Raw genomic sequence first — 16,976 nt, 5'->3', positions numbered from 1 at the left:
CCTCTGCGTTCAGATTCAATGGCATCACTTATAAGCCTACAAACATATCAAACAGTTAGATATGATATCTATATAGAAATATTGAATATTTTGTATAGATTAAGGCAAGCTGGAACAATAATACAATTTGTTTGGGTACCAGCACATGCTGATATACCAGGAAATGAAAGATCTGATAAAATGGCTTAAGAGTCACTTAAACTAAACATCCCTACTATTACAGTTGCATTAAGTAGGATGGAAGTATCATTAAAGAAGCTTGCAACCAGAAATGGCAAAGAAATTGGAATGAATGTAAAACAGGAAGACATTTTTATAATATACATAATACTGTAAGACAAAGTATATTGACACAAAATTTAAATAGAGACGATCAGGTTATTTTAACAAGACTAAGGATGGGACATACAAAACTTAATTCTACACTTCATATTATAGGGAAACATGGTACAGGCTTATGCAAAATATGCCAAGTAAAGGAAACAGTTGAGCATGTGAACATTGTTATTTTGTCCTATGAACAGGAAAGGAATGAGTTAATATGAGAGCTACATGAAATGGGATGCAAAGAATTTACAATCAATAACATATTAAACACAAAACAAGGATCCGGGGAAATTGTAAGGTCAGTTTTAAAATTCATTAAGCATAGTGGTCTTAGGAATAGAATATAGACATATTTTAGCATACATCTAGACTGAAATCACTTCACACTCCAGCACAGGTGGTGGCGGTATGCAACCTGCCAATAAATCCATAGAAGAAGAAGTAAATCCACAGAAGAAGACGAATGAGAAGAACGCGGCATGTGGGGTAGCACACACACATCGTGATCACTTTGAAGGAAGTAATCCTCACATCGGAGAGTTAACGTAGATATGTGTCTAAAATTCCGAAGATTAAATGAGAGATTAACCCACTAACGTCGTGAAAACAGGTGAGGAAACCTTTTTCTTCCAAATGACCTTAGGGGATCAAATTGATTCAAATTGGTTTAGCCAAACCATTCATAAATATTACACAACGCACACAGATTTGACCTCCCTCGCTGTTCGCAATTGAATTATCTTGTGTTTATTCTAGTAATTTAGACCAATTCAGTGGCATTACCGCCATAGACAAAGCAGCTGTTGTCTGTGACGTGCGCACACTGATCCGTTCATTTCACTTTGACATGATTTCTGTCTTAATTTGCTTATTTTGTTCCACTGAAACGTAAAACACGCCAAGCCCTTGTAGCTTTTTATTAATTTGCAGGATATGAATTATTGATATCAACAATTACGTTGTTACTTGTAAAAAACATATATATATATATATTTTTTTATATCAACAATAACATTGTCAGGGCTGGGTGATATGTAAAAATATATTTATACTATTAACAATGTAACTTGATATTAAAAAAGTATATTTTTTTACTAGTAACATTCAGGGTTTTTCCTGCATAGAGTTTATCCTGTCGATGAAACTCGGGCAGGCAGTCACGTTCACAGATAGACCGCAAGTGGTGCTCATGTACACGCCCTCTTTCTCCAGATAAGTGCCCTTTTTGCAAGTAATTTGTTTCCAAAATTCTATATTTGAATTGCTCCTGTTTATTTTTTATATATATATATATATATATATATATATTGATAACATAGTCAATCCTCTGTGGTCATCGGCACTGTTTTCTCTGACAACAGCAGAAAGAAATACTCTGTAATTTTTGGTCATACAGATAAGAGTGAGATATCATTTGAAACTATAAAGGGTTTACTTTTGTGTAAATAAACAATATTGTAAACAATAACCACAAAACCTTGTAGTTTTGTCAAATAAAGAAATCATACAGGATGCGCTTTCTGCCGTCTCGGTCTCCGTGAACTTCTGTCTGGAGCGTGTCACTTCCACTAATAAAACATTTTACTGTTGATATGTGAAATTGGACTTTCAACTGGTAAGAAACCAATATTTGATATCAATAATTGCATTTCGAGTAGGAGTGTATAACATTCGGTGTGTAATTTTACTAGTGAAAATTAAACAATTATCCATGCAATTTATCTAATCAGCCAATCGCATTAAAATCATGCAGATATGTGTCAGGAGCTTCAGTGAATGTTCACATCAACCATCAGAATGGGGAAAAAAAATTGTGATCTCAGTGATTTGCGGCGTGGCATGATTGTTGGTGCCAGACGGGCTGGTTTGAGTATTTCTGTAACTGCTTATCTTCTGGGATTTTCACACACAACAGTCTCTAGAATTTACTCTGAATGGTGCCAAAAACAAAAAACATCCAGTGAGCGGCAGTTCTGTAGATGACCTCTCATCTTGTTGATGAGAGAGGTCAACAGAGAATGGCCAGACTGGTTCAAACTGAAAAAGTCTACGATAACTCGGATAGCCACTCTGGCATGCATTGACGCTGTTTTGGCGGCACGAGGGGGACCTACACAATATTAGGCAGGTGCTTTAATGTTGTGGATGATCAGTGTGTATATACACAGTATTTTTGGTATTTCCAAGTTTGATTTTTTTTTTTTATATTGCATATAATTTTCACAACTCGTGTTTTCTGGATATTTCGGTAGTGAAACTGGTTTAGAAAGATGCGTTTTTAATGTTTCGTCTACTGAATTAATTGAATGAATACTATTAACGGCACAACCCATTGAAGAAACTTAGTCTATCCTTCAGAGCCACATTTTCATTCCTTTATAAAAGGTCTACTCTGAATTACCCAAATATCATCCTAGTATATCCTTTGAATATACATCAACATTTTAATATGCAAATAGTTTCAACCCTACTGAAGCCTCTGAATGATTTGTGTTTAGGTTCAGGCTTACAAAAGCTCAGCCTTAATTCATCAGCTATCTCTGAAGAAGGGGAGGAAAGGCCGGAGAGTTGGACAGAGATTTTTGTTAAATCCTTTGAAAGAGTTTGCCGTACACGGAGAGATTTATTTATGTTGAAACCGAGCTGTGTGTGGGACAGAATATTAATATCTTGCATATGAAGTCTGAGAAAATGGATGGTGAAAGGGGAAAACATTGTTGGTTTAAAGACTGCAAATCAAAATTGACCACATTTATTTTCTTAATCCACGTTCCTGGTTTTTATATGATTCACTGGTGCATGTAATACAAATGAACAAAAGTTTGTCTTAGTAGCCTAATCATTTATCAAAATGTAAAAACTTGCCTCTGAAATGACTTGTTGGACTATCTTCACCTAACTTATTTTTAACCCCTCGATCAAACTGTCATATACATGATGTTTTTCCATGATTGATTCCTGATGGATAAAACCAAGTCCCTGCACATATATATATATATATATATATATATATATATATATATATATATATGGAAAATGGGTTGCGAACACTTTAATGTTGACTTTAAAGTGCCATCAAACTACTTACTAAATGATTTTTTATAAATGTCATGTTCCCCTCATTGAACTTCATGGTACAGTGTCAGATTTCTCTGTGTATTTCTTTATTAGCTATAGTTTGATCAAAGCACTCGACCAATAAGTAAAGCCAGCAAGTGACTTGCTTCATTAATTCTGCATGTTAGAAATAATTCAGGATTTTTGTAATTGTAAGTTGGTTTAAGGTGATATAGCTTCATACCATGTGAACCACATTTGGTTTTCGAGCACTGAAATGTGTAAAATGTAATAGTTTTCAGATGGAGCCACATCGAGAGCCCAGGATCCCTGGATTTTACCATATATGGCCTTAAAAATGAAGATACAAAAAGGAAAGTTTTGTTCAGAGCCAGAAACTAAAAAAAAAAAATGAGATCTTCAATTCTAAAGGAGTTATTGGCAATTTCATTTTTGGACTTGCATCATTGGCACATAATGCAACGGGGGATGCTGAAGTAAACTGACTTTCGTAATAGGCTGACCTAGATCCGTGTAAAAATAAAAGAGTGACGCTGACATCTTTCTAAATTTAGAGTTTTGCTCTAAAATCAGTTTTGACCCCCTCTACAAAATAATGCATTTTTAAGTCAACATTGATCAAAGTATCTTTGTTTATGGTTTGGGTATTTAAGGGAATGTGACATTGTTCATGGTTCTCTGTAGTCAGGTGATCCCACACATTGATGTGTTTGATTTTAATAATAGGAATCAGCATTCAGATCTCCCGCACAGTTTGCTGGTGTAATGACAAAGAAATCAGGGTCTCTCTGCAGCCAGATTGATCCACACAGATAACTTGTGAAGCTTTTCTCTACCAGGTACTTGCAATTTTAATTTCTTATGTTTGGTAAAGGTTTGAATGGAATGCAACTTTTAATTATATTATTCATTGATCATTTTGAGTTTAATTTATTATTTTAATTGGATTGTTTGAATGCATTACTATTACCTGGTAAAATAAATTGTTACTTTTGGATTCATTTTGAAGGACTGTTAGTATATTTCGTATTAACTACAAAGCTATGGTCAGAGTTGGCTTAAGTAAGCTACTTCAAAAGTAACCCATTAGTTAAGGATGTACTAAAAGGCTAAATGGCAAACTGAGAATCTATAAGGGCTTAGCCAAGTAGAATTAAAGGGGAATACTAAGAGTAGGACAGAGAATCTGTAAAACAGAACTTAATGGACTGGGGCTAAACGGTGAGTCGCGAATCTATATGATCTTAGCAAAATAAGACTAAACGGATCAAACTGAGAACCTATAGGGACTTGGTCTAAAACTTACTAATATCTGAAACTGATGAGTTTTGTAGTTAAAGCACCTGCGTCCGGCCGGCACAGGACCCAAATAACATTGAAATAACTAATGCAGTCTAGAAGAGAGAATTACAAAAAATAATAAGATGCAAAACTTAAATTCATAGCATAGATGCATCAACGAGGTTTTTCATACTTGGAGTTGGACGAAATAAAGAAAATAATAAGATTAATAAAACATGGAACTCAAATCAAATAATCCATTTATTGTTTAATGCGAACGATAAGATAGAACACGCAGGAGACCTTCAGCCACGCTATTGGACGCCACCATTGGACCAAGAGGTGGACTTACAGCGCTTGGAGCTCCTTGGTTGGGCGTTCCAATTTCTCCTATTAATTTAATAGAAGTGGCCCATCTCTACTAAATAAATAGTCTCTGGATTAACTTGTATTGAACTCAGAATATTCCTTTTGAAAATAATACTATTCGCCAAAATTTTATTTCAAAATAAGACAATCACAGCTGTGTGTTCCATCGTAATGCCTTTCCAGAATGTTACACATTTTCATTACTTTTACTGTAATAACTGCTATTTGTAATAAGTTGTTGCATGTTGTAATCGACTTCTTACATGCTAAACTCTGCTAAAGTTTCTCTGCATTTTATAATAACTTTTTACATTTCCAACAAAACTAAGAATTGTTTTAAGTAAACATGTTATGCAATACCTGTCAATTACATCAATATTTAATGAGAAATTGCTGAATAAATTAAACATTGGGCCATTTAATATAAGGAATTATAAAATAGTACTTATAATATTTAAGTAACAAATTATTAATGAATATTATTTATTATTATTCTTTGTTAATTGTCTGTGTGGGAAAACATGCCTTTTATTTTGTTACTAGAATTTTACTTCTAGCATGAAACATTTTGAATCTGCTGTAAAATCATCACCATTTTTAAGCCATTTCAGAGCAAATAAATGAATATTGATTACATCATCAATAGGCTAAAACATTGAGATATAATTTTTTTTTTTTTTTGCCATATCATCCAGCCTATTTGTGCCCATGGCATGTACTCATTCAGTCACAACCTGCCCGGACTTAAACGGCCCCTCCTCTTTCGCTTGTCCAATTCTCACACTGAAACGCCATGTTTGTCCACGTGCTGTCACATGTTTTCATCATGAATGTTATTAGACCTAACTATTCAGTTTAGGTAATCCGAAGCTAATTCAGTCATGTCCAAAATGTCTGTCAGCTGTTCTGACAGTCTGTAGTGTGGAGGGTTTGCTGTATGTAGATATGTTCGTGTTCTGGATGTGGAATAAATGAAGGTAGAAAAGAAGGTATGAAGTCTTTTGCCTACTAAGCACAGTAGTTTTCAGATGTCCAAAAGCTGATCCAACGTGTGGATCATTATGGAGTGAAGGACGTTTGGTGTTGCAGGGGAATGTGGCTATTTAAAGAGCGCTCCGCTCACCGACATGATAAACGTGTCAATGCAGGGCAGGAAATCCTCCGAGCACTATTTAGTGAAATGCGTGTTGCGTTTCAAGGACAGGCAGTTTGTGATGAATTGAATGTAAAGCTTGACTTGTTTTTCATGATGTATGTTTTGTTACAGCTGCCTTCCATACAGAGTGAAAGATGAGCACAAAAGAGAGAGCCCCTGAAGACCGGTATGTTTGTTGATTAAAATTTTTGCTTTAAGCACACACACAGTTTTCTGTAGAACCAAAGGACTGAAGATTTACACCTCTGAATATGTGAGAGATGATTTTGAACGAGCACAGTGTGAATGCCTTTTGGCTCTTAAACCACTCAAGTGAGTCAACAGAATGGAAAGATATAGACTCTAATCAGGCTAATAGCTTTTCCTCTCAACTGACTGGAACCTTTAAACAGGTCGGCTACCCATCTGTTTAGTTTAATTTCCTCAGTCAACTTATGCTAATCAAAGGGTTTTTCTGGTTCAAAATTCAGAGCTTTGTATTGTAGGACCAAAGACATTGCATATGTTTAACATTTTCTTTAGTTTGACAGCGATTTAATTTACACAAGGTGGTTGTAGTAGTATTAGTAGTAATAGTAGTTATAGGGCTATGCGAATTGACCATATATCGTGGCGATGATGGTGCAAAATATCTATCAATTACACTATCATGTATATCGCCATATGTAAATATCAATGTGCGCTGCATGGGCTTATCTATCTGTGGGCAGACCTTCACGTGAGACTGAGAATTTAAGAAACGTGAAACGCATTCATCTTTGTTCTTGATTTTTCCCAGTTTATTTTACTGTGTTGTGATGTATGTTCTTATTGTGATATAAAATTACTTGTATCATCATATCGCCCACCACTAAGTAGTTATAATAATAATATTTAAAAATATATATGCAAAAAAAGAGTTTTTGGTTGCTAGGATGGTCTACATGGTTGGTAGGGCTTGGATAGGCACATGCACACATTCTGAATATCTTGGGAAAATGTTTTGATAACAATATTTATTTTGCACTAATTTTAGAACTTCCTGTTTACTCTGCTCTATTTTTTCCGTCTAGCGGCTTTCTTGTTGGGATCATATTCTTCATCCTTGGCTTGGGAACACTTTTACCATGGAACTTCTTTATGACTGCCTCTATGGTAATGTAGCATGGAAAATATAGAAAATGTGGGAAATAAACACCGCACCAATCAAACGAGAACAACACAAGAGTTTCTCAGAAAATCAAGTATGCTGGATGACCACAACAGTTATTTATTTCCATTTGAATATGCAGTTCTTTAGTCTGAGAGAAATTCCTGTGTGTGTGTAGCCCACCGTCCATTGAGCATTATCGATCTGAATTCTCTGACGGGTTCATTATCTTTGGCTTATGGCCAGGGTGGAACAGATTGGCCAGTTCACTGTTGTCCAGAGGGGCAGGAAGGTTTTTAGTCCATATTTTTATCTCACATTCCTGTGAAAACCATTATCAGTCATTCTTTAGAATACCCCTGCACTTTTTTGGTTGTAAGTTGTGTTTTGTGTTTTCAATGTGTGTGTTGTATACATACAAAGGATGGTTTGGAATTTATTTCTTTGCTGAACTTTAATCTATTTAAATGTAATTAAATATCAACTTTAAATGGATAGTTCATCCAAAAATGTAAAGTCTCAGCATTTACTCGCCCTCATGCCATCCCAGATGTGTATGAATTTCTTTCTTCAGCAGAACACAAATGAAGATTTTTAGAAGAATATCTCTTCTATGTAGGTCCAAGTCAACAGGGTCCAAAACTTGAAATATCCCATATAGAATATCCATCCCAAGGCCATATGATAGGTGTAGATGATCAATATTTATGTCCTTTTTTACTACGTCCACAGGATCAACAAGATCTATTCTTTCAAGCAGCTATAAAGTTTTCAGTCTGTCAAACCATAATATTACTTTTATTTTTGCGTTAATGCAGTTTTGTTTATTGTCTCTAAAATCTTACTCGACCTCAAATCTTTTTTCACAGTATTTCAACAAAAGATTGAACTCATCGGAATGGAAGAACGGAACGTTGACTGTCAGGAAGGAATATTATTTCAATAACTGGATGACTCTGTTATCCCAGCTGCCTTTGCTTCTGTTTACTTTGCTCAACTCGATCCTCTATCAGCGGTGAGTTGTCATCATATATCTAAACTTGGCAAAACTATGTGCACACGGACAACAGGCCATTTTAAGGGCATATTAAAGCACAGCTGATGCAGCCTTGGCAGCGTAGTCTGCGAAAGGATTCTTTTTCTTTTCAAAATGTAATTGTGAAGTCATCTGAAATATATGCAGTACTACTGAGCAAAAGCTGTAGTTGAATAGTGGGGATGATTTCAAAACTGCGCCATAACTAATTTTTATTTATCAAACTTCATATAAAGAGCAGTCTTATGGTGCGTTCACATACAACGCGAAGAATATTTTTGACTCTCTTTGCTCACGTGAGTTTGACCGCTGGGTTATAAATGTGTGTTTAAACTCGCATTCGCACGAGTTACGCGAACCCGCGAGTATTCCCCCTTCTCTTCCGAAAAAGGACAGGAGGAGGCGCGTCTACGACTTGGTTCATAGTAAAGTACAACCAATAGCTGGAATCAAGTAGACGTGCGTATTTTCAGAACTTACCAGGTAGTCCAACTTCCTCGCTCACTTTCCTCCAAGCGATGTCTTTTTTTTTTTTTTTTTTTTGTGTCATACAATTCCGGGTGCCCACACACCGCTACAACAATTTTATTTTTTATAAATTTTTCCAGATTTCTTCTGTTACTGTCAGTGACATCCCGACAATTTCTATGCGGATAGGCTTTCGTGACAACGCGTCAAGACAACAAGTTATTTCAACTCGAGCGATTAAGTGAATGAAGATAGTCCAACAATGAAGTCATTTCAGAGGCAAGTTTTTACATTTTGATAAATGATTAGGCTACTAAGACAAACTTTTGTTCATTTGTATTACATGCACCAGTGAATCATATAAAAACTTCATTCATATTCTCATCTTTGCATTGACTTTGTGTAATCGCGCCGCACGAAATGCTTGCTTCGCGTTGTATGTGAAAGCACCATAAGTCAAAAGTTTTTGTGAAATCTAATGTGCCTATGACTTTTGCACAGTACTGGATATTTGTGTAAAGTAGAAATATTTCAAAAATGGACTTAAGTACTGTAATGAAGTACTTTACAATGCACCTTTTGAGTTTCTTCCGTGGAACACAAATGGAGATGTTGCGCAGATTTTATTGTATTATTGTTTTTGTTTTAATGGATCATTTGTCTTCCAGAATCTCGGAGAAGATGAGGATAGCAGGCAGTTTAGTATTCATCCTCCTCCTCTTCATCCTCACTGCTGTCCTGGTGAAGGTTCCTATGGAGGACGACAGGTTCTTCTCTGTCACCATGGCAACCATCTGGTTTATCAACTGTGAGTGACATTTTTGTTTTGCATTCAAGCATTTTAAGTTTTCTGAACACTGTCCCTTTATAAATATAAAATATTTTAGTGTGCGATATAAAATTGATTATCAATATAAAGCTTATGCAAATTCCATCCTGGAACAGTACTGAAAACGGAGACTTTGAAAAATCCTCCATACTTCGAAAACGATAATGTAATTAAACGGAAACGTATTGGTGTGGACGTAATTATTAATTAAATTAATAACAATTCTTCCCTGTGTTCGTTTGACTGGATTTTTACTGTTAGTTTACTTCTTGAATTCAATATTTTGAATCTGATTGGCTGATGGCTGTTTTGGTTTAAATTATGGTTCCTCTGATTGAAAATTGAATCCCTGTTTAAAGCAATGTACTGGGTTCAACAAGTTAAACTCAATTAGCTTTTTTTTTTTTTTTTTTTTTTTGCATAATGTGGTTAACCACAAAAACTTTGGTAAAATAAAAGGAACTTACAGTGGAGTTGAATGGGGTAATTCATAAACATTAAAATACACAAAGTGTAGACAAGACAATTTTACGTGTTAACATGATTTTAGTGTGGGAAAAAAAATCCCACTTATGCATGATTTTGGCATGATAAAATCGCAGGGTTTACCTTTTGAGTTGTCATGGTGATTAAGTTGAAATATTGCTTATAACTATATGCGTGTTAACGTTTCAGTGTGATGAAATCGCTTGCTAACCTTATCTGTGTAATATTTACATCTTATAGCTGTACTAAAAAAAAACTTTTATGGCTTGGCCCCATTTACTTTTATTGTAAATGCCTCACTGTAACTGCAAGTTCTTTCATAGTGGAATCAACATTATACCATGATGTCGATTGCACATGGCTTGCATTGAACCCATAATATTCCTTTTAAGCCACTTCAGATCAAATACATTTTGCGCTGTAAATTGAGTATCATCAAAAGACTGGGCTGACTGTACATTATCTCTTTTTACATGGCTACTAACCAAATACTATGCTGTGTAAAAAAATATTTGCCCCGTCCTGATTCTATTTTTGTGTATTTTTCATACTAAATTGTTTTAGATCTTCAAACAAGATATACTGTAAATAAATACATGGACATGAAATATTGATTTGCATTGGAATTATAAGAATTGTAAGTCTGAAATGTGGATATGCGGTTGTTACTTGGAGATATCAGACCACTAGATGGCGCCATTGATCAAGCAGTATCAAGTGTTTCAGAGAGCCGTATAATATTTATTTTACTGTTACACTGCCCTAATATGATCTCTGTGTGTGTGTTTCCTTGTTTTAATATTGTCTTTGTAGTTGTTGTTGTTGTTGGCTTTTGATAATTGTAACTCTTTCTCTCATGGCAGCATTTGGGGCTGTGTTACAGGGAAGTCTGTTTGGTTTGGTGGGTTTGTTGCCGCAGAAGTACAGCGCTGTGTTTATGAGCGGACAAGGACTCGCAGGAACATTTGCTGCTCTTGCCATGATTTTCGCCTTAGCAAGTGAGATTGTGTGTCTCAATCACAAACCCACACACACCAACACACCACTAATGCCTGAGCCTCCAATTGTATTGTCGTATTGCTATTTGTTGTTATTTAACATTGATTTTGCTCATTTAATATTGAACAGAGATTCACTGTTGCTAAATAAACATTCCTGATCTGAGGAACATCTGATGTATATCTGTATTAATCTGTTCTGGCTGGTGTTTGTCTGTGTGTGTAACAGGTGAAGCTGATAGTGAAACGGCAGCTCTTGGTTATTTCATCACTCCATGTGTCGGGACTCTTCTCACACTCATAAGTTACATGCTGCTACCCAAACTAGTGAGTGTATTTTCCAAGCTATATTTTAATAGGCATGTGCAGCCCTTCAGTGAAAATGGCATAAATGGGGATATAAATAGGGCTTTTCACCTTTTATATGTAAAAGTATATGCATTTAAAACTAGTTTTAATGCAGTACTGTAATAAGCTAAATAAATCAGTAAAAGAAATTGACGTTTTTTTTTTTGTGTGTGTGTGCGTGTGCAGAAGTTTGCTTGCTTTTACCTGGACAGGTGTAAAAGTAAGAGCTATGAGCTTGAGACATTCAGCCAGCAGCAGCCTCTTGCAGGTAAAACTCTTTCTATCTTTATTTGCTCTATACTAGGGTTGCGTGGTTTACCGGTACTAACGAAGTACCGCGATGCCAAAAGATTTTAACTGTATGATATTATCTTGTTGCTTATTTCGGTACTATATTACAGTATGCTGTCATTAGCTGCCAAAAATTATCGTAGCAACCCTAATCTATACCCCCATCCCTTTATATTTATGTATATGGTCAGTCCATCTGAAGTGGTCCAATAATTGTAAAGTTGAATTTTTCAATTTATTCAGTAACGAAATTCATGAAGTCATTACTATTGTGCTGCGATGGAATATCTGGTTCAGTCAAGGCTTTATTCCTAACCAATTTAGCCACAGTACTGAATAAACACCTAGGATAGTTGTGGTTATTTTCTATGAGTTTGCTCAAATATGCTGACCTGGCAGTTTTTATTGCCTGTCTGTAGTAGTGTTGTCACGATACTAGAATTTCTAACTTCGATACGATACCTTGAAAAATATCGATATTCGATACCATTTTCGATACAGAGAAAAAAAATTGACACAATATAAATGGGGTATTATTTTTTTTATTTAAAGCTAAAAATAACAATTCTAGAACATGACAAATGAGGTATGTTATAACAAAAATGTCCTGAGGTAGTGCACTTGTTCAAAGGCATCTCAGATTGCCATACATTCAAAAAACAATAAAGTGCAAGTAAAAAAAAGTGCAATCTTTTGTATTTCCAAGTTAAATCAAATACAATCACAGTCTCAACAAAAGATACTTAAACTTCAAACAAAAACAAGATTAGTGCAATCTTATGCATCAAGTAACAAATTAGTAAACAAAATAATTGAATGGAATCTGTTGCTGCAGTTCTATGCAGGTTCTCTACAGAGGTGAGTGAGATTGACACCCATTACTGTATCCTACAGTTTCAGATTTTGAGCTAGAAACACCAGCATGTCGATGTGCTCCTCTGTAAGTCGTGCCCTTCTTGCACTGCAAATGAGCCCTGATGTACTAAATACACGCTCTGAAGCTGAACTTGAAGCAGAGATGCACAAATACTTCTTAGCAAACTGGGCAAGGTGAGGTAAAGTTGTCTCATGTGTCCTCCACCATGTGAGTGGGTCCTCTTCTGCACTGATCTCAGGCATCTTTTCATATATTGAAAACTCATTTTTGAGTTCCGTTTCTGCACTCTCACTTTCTCTGGATGATGAACCCTCTCCATGTTCATTCTTTTTTTCCCCTGTATGTTTGTTAACAGTCTCTTCAGATCTGTTTTAGTTTTTTTGCTGGTTGCTGCTTGTCATCTGGAGATGATGTTTGCTGACTTTGGCCCCCTGCTTCTAGCAAATTGAAACTGACCATAAGATTCTGTTTAACCTCCTCTCTTAAGGTTACAAAACTGTCCTTGAACCTTGGGTCAAGAAATGTGGCTTTGTTTAATATCAGCTGCAGATGTGTGTTCTCATATCTATGTCTGAGATCTTCTCTGATGTTGTCTTTAAGTTGACATTTTAGGTTGCTGTCACCTTCCTCAACTGTCAAAGTAGAGAAGATCTTCCAACTCAGAGGCAGGACTGCAGAGATAGTGGTGTGTTTTTCAGCCACTAAGGGCATCCGTGAAAGAGCTGACGGGCTCAATACCTCTTTAACAGTCTCAAGAACTGTAATATCTGTATCTTTGGGCATGAGGTGCCATTTCTTCCGATCATCAGCTAGAACTGAACAGACAGCTTGCTGCTGTTCTAGAAATCTCTCCACCATTTCATAAGCTGAGTCCCAGCGTGTGGGCTCATCATGGATCATTATGTGTTCAGGCAGTTGCAAATCTTTTTGTTTTTTCTTCAGCTGTCGCAACATCTTTGGTGACCTGCTGAAGGCAGACACTGTCTTTCTCAACCTCGACAGTGATCCAGACACACGGTCTATATCTAGGCCCTTGTTAATGGCAAGGTGCAAGTTATGCCCAAAGCAGGGGACCCATGTGAAGTCTTGCTGAAATGCTTTCTTGTTTGCTGAAGCATTATCAGTGGTGATACCAGCCATGTATGACATGTCCAGCTTCCATGCTTCTTGTATCATCTCTTCCAATGCTTCCCTCAAGCATTCTGCTGTGTGCTCAGTGTGGAGCCCAATACAGCCCAAACACCAGCTCTGCATATCCCAGGTTTCAGTGACAAATTGCAGAGTTACTGCCATGAACGTGGAAGTGGCCCTGCTTGTCCACAGATCAGTGGTGCATGAAAAAAAGTTTTTCTTTCCAAGATTGTTCATGACTATTTCTTTAATTTTGTTATATAGGGCTGGGATTTCAGTGTGCATGAAAAAGTTTCGTGAAGGAAGGGCATACCTGTTGTTCAAATGTTGAAGAAGTTGTTTGAAGCCAGGTTTCTCAACAGTATACACAGGAACCTGATCCATGCATATGTACACTGCTACAGCCCTGTTCAGCTTCTTGGCTTCATTTGAGTTTGCTTCATACTTTCTTTGCTGTTCAAATACAGATGGTAGTGTAGGTTGTGTGTGTGTTGTTTCTGTTGCAGGCCGAGTCTCATCTTCTTTCTGGTGCTAAAAGAGAATGCCAAAATTCAATAAACATTTTTCTTTTTAGACCACACTTTTAAAATGTACTGAACTAACTTATCTAAGAACGTAGGTTAATGGTAATAGATATTTAATTGTTAACATGAATAATTCATGAAAAATACTTCCAAAACATTTATTAATCTTAGTAAAAAGGTTTATTTAAACTAACATTTACTAATACATGTGCTAATTAAAATCCAAAGTTCTATCTGTTAATATTTTCTTCATTAGACCAGAGCTAACATGATGTATTTTTATTACCTACTGTTATCAAAGATTAAAATATACTGTAACAAATGCAATGCTCATCGGTCATAAATGCTGGTTAATACATTAACGTTATTTGATGAACAGATTTAAACGAAAACGTGCGTGCATCACACGCGAAAACAATACTTATTGGATCGACATGAAGTCAAGTCACCTATATTTATATAGTGCTTTAAACAATCACACTCTCTCATATCAACAACAATAATGGGCCATCTTGGTTAATGTTTCAGAAATGTTCAAATAAGAAGAGTTACTAACCTCTCGAAATTCTTTATATAGATCCGGTGTCGGTCTTTCAGGTGCTTTGCTATATTAGTGGCGTTAGCGCCTTTGTTAGCACTGCTCTGTAGCATCTCTTGCATATTGGCTTGCTTGTGTCCTTCGGCTTTCCATGTTCATTTGCTTCATATCCAAAATATTTCCAGATAGCACTCCTGCTGTGTTCTTTATCGATCAAAGGCGGTCGCGTCGGAGATGCACTCGCCATCTTTCCTTTCACTTCAATTTTGCTAGTTAATGAGACGAGTGCGCGTGCGCTGTTTGTCAATGCGCCTTTGGAGAGAAGTGAAATTGACAGCTCGGCTAGTAGCCTATTGGTGTATCGATACTTTAGTAAATTAATATTGATACCGTTTAGATATTTCAGTATCGATATTTATCGAAAAATCGATATTTTTGACAACACTAGTCTGTAGCTACAGACACTATCCTTCCACGCACTGCGAAATGCCTCTAATTTTGTATTCTTCCACTTGCGCTCCATTTTCCATGCTTCTGTCTTGAGAGTATTTCTTTAATCGAAGGGGGAGACACTATCAAGAGTGCTAGAGAAGAATGTATTTATATTTTCTGTTATTACATCAAGTTCTTCTGGACTTTTTGACTTGGTATGTGAGACAATTTAGGAAGATTCTTCCAAATCTTTAGTGGTTTAAAGAATAGTTCTACCTGAACGATAGTGTGGTATAGATTGAGCAAACAAGAGACGAGGTAATGATCTGAGATGTCATCGCTCTATGGCAGAATTTCTATAGTATCAACTCCATATGTCCGAATTAAATCTAGTGTATGATTATGGTGATGAGTTTGTTCTGTCACATTTTGTCTGACTCCCAAGAGAGTTGAGAATATCTATAATATTAATCTATTAAGCTAATCCCAATGTGTAGTTTTCATTATCTATTTGAAAGTTGAAGTCACCAACAATTAAAGCTCTTTACATTTAACAATTAGATCAGCTAGAAAATGTGCATATTCACCAAGGAAATCAGAGTAAGGCCTGGGTGATCTATGTACTATAGCAAGGGTAAAAGACAACAGATTTTTTATTTTATTTATATCTGACATTAACAATTTTCCGCTTCAGAAATCTGTGTACATAGATGGATCCAAAACAGAGAACAGCAGTATTTTGACAAAAGATCTTTTAGTATCCGTATTCTAGGAGAAAGCTTCATTTTTACAGCTGAGGCCCGTGCTTTACTCTTGGATTTAGAGCACAACAATGGAATTTCTTAATTTGTACGGATTCCAAATCTTGCACTTGAAACATTAAAAACTGATCGCCCCATAATTGTTAAAATAATAGCAAAACTGAATCTCTTAAAGTATTTTAATATAGTTTTTTGCTGGATTCCGGGTCACATGGGACTGTTTGGTATTGAACAGGCAGATACTACTGCAAAGAAAGCTCTTGCTAAGAATTAAAGACTGTCAAGTCCCACCATCAGATCTCAAACCCGTACTGAATATGTACACTACCGATCAAAAGTTTTGAGTCACTTACTCATTCTTTATTATTATTATTTTTCACATTTAAGGATAATAGTAAAGTCATCAAAACTAAGGAAGGACAGAAATGGGACAATAGGAATTGTGTTGTGAGTAGGGCTGGGCGACATGGACAAAATTGTTATCACGATAATCTTTTTCATATTGTTCGATGTCGATATTTCACGATATACATTTACACATTGCACTTTTATTTTTTATTTCAAAGTTGATGGAAGAAAAGAGAAAATAAGTTGTAAACAGTCAAAATAGTCCCTACAAAACTGCACAGGGTGTCCAGAGACGACCAAAGCAGTGGGGTCTGCGGGATTTTTTTACCAAAATATTAAAATATTTTATAGTTTATCAATTTAAAATGAATGTTAAAAGATCATCTGTTTGTTCTGAAGCATAGTGACCGCAGTCCAGTATTTGTTGGCATATTTTTACATTAAAATTTAATATTTTTTATATTTCTTTAGATTCAGATACCCAAGTATGGGGGCATAGAAGCCCTTGTGACTGGGGAATGATGCTGAATGTGGTTTCAGGGGTGTCCCGAGAGAAAATTTAGAAAAAG

The 16,976-nt window shown here is 35.9% G+C and overlaps 1 protein-coding gene across 5 annotated transcripts in view; it reads left to right on the top strand.

The window, feature by feature from the left end:
• The first annotated feature begins 793 nt into the window (after positions 1-793).
• The window catches only part of LOC127650773 (equilibrative nucleoside transporter 2-like), a 39,258-nt gene continuing 23,075 nt past the window's right edge, over positions 794-16,976 (top strand). The window contains exons 1-10 of one of the 5 annotated variants that reach the window (XM_052136424.1): positions 794-937; positions 1,426-1,558; positions 4,132-4,244; positions 6,323-6,377; positions 7,264-7,345; positions 8,210-8,355; positions 9,513-9,652; positions 11,023-11,157; positions 11,387-11,484; positions 11,692-11,773. In XM_052136424.1, the coding sequence (XP_051992384.1) occupies positions 6,346-6,377; positions 7,264-7,345; positions 8,210-8,355; positions 9,513-9,652; positions 11,023-11,157; positions 11,387-11,484; positions 11,692-11,773 (715 nt within the window). In that variant the 5' untranslated portion in view covers positions 794-937; positions 1,426-1,558; positions 4,132-4,244; positions 6,323-6,345. Of the gene's footprint in view, positions 938-1,425; positions 1,559-4,131; positions 4,245-5,860; positions 6,045-6,322; positions 6,378-7,263; positions 7,346-8,209; positions 8,356-9,512; positions 9,653-11,022; positions 11,158-11,386; positions 11,485-11,691; positions 11,774-16,976 lie in introns of those variants that run through there. The other 4 variants (XM_052136416.1, XM_052136410.1, XM_052136430.1 and 1 more) reach the window with 4 other exon arrangements.

The sequence above is a fragment of the Xyrauchen texanus genome, chromosome 1 (assembly GCF_025860055.1).
Source record: "Xyrauchen texanus isolate HMW12.3.18 chromosome 1, RBS_HiC_50CHRs, whole genome shotgun sequence".
Taxonomy (NCBI): Eukaryota; Metazoa; Chordata; class Actinopteri; order Cypriniformes; family Catostomidae; genus Xyrauchen; species Xyrauchen texanus.
Note: the sequence above shows the minus strand (reverse complement) of the source record. Positions and strands in the feature narration are given on the sequence as shown.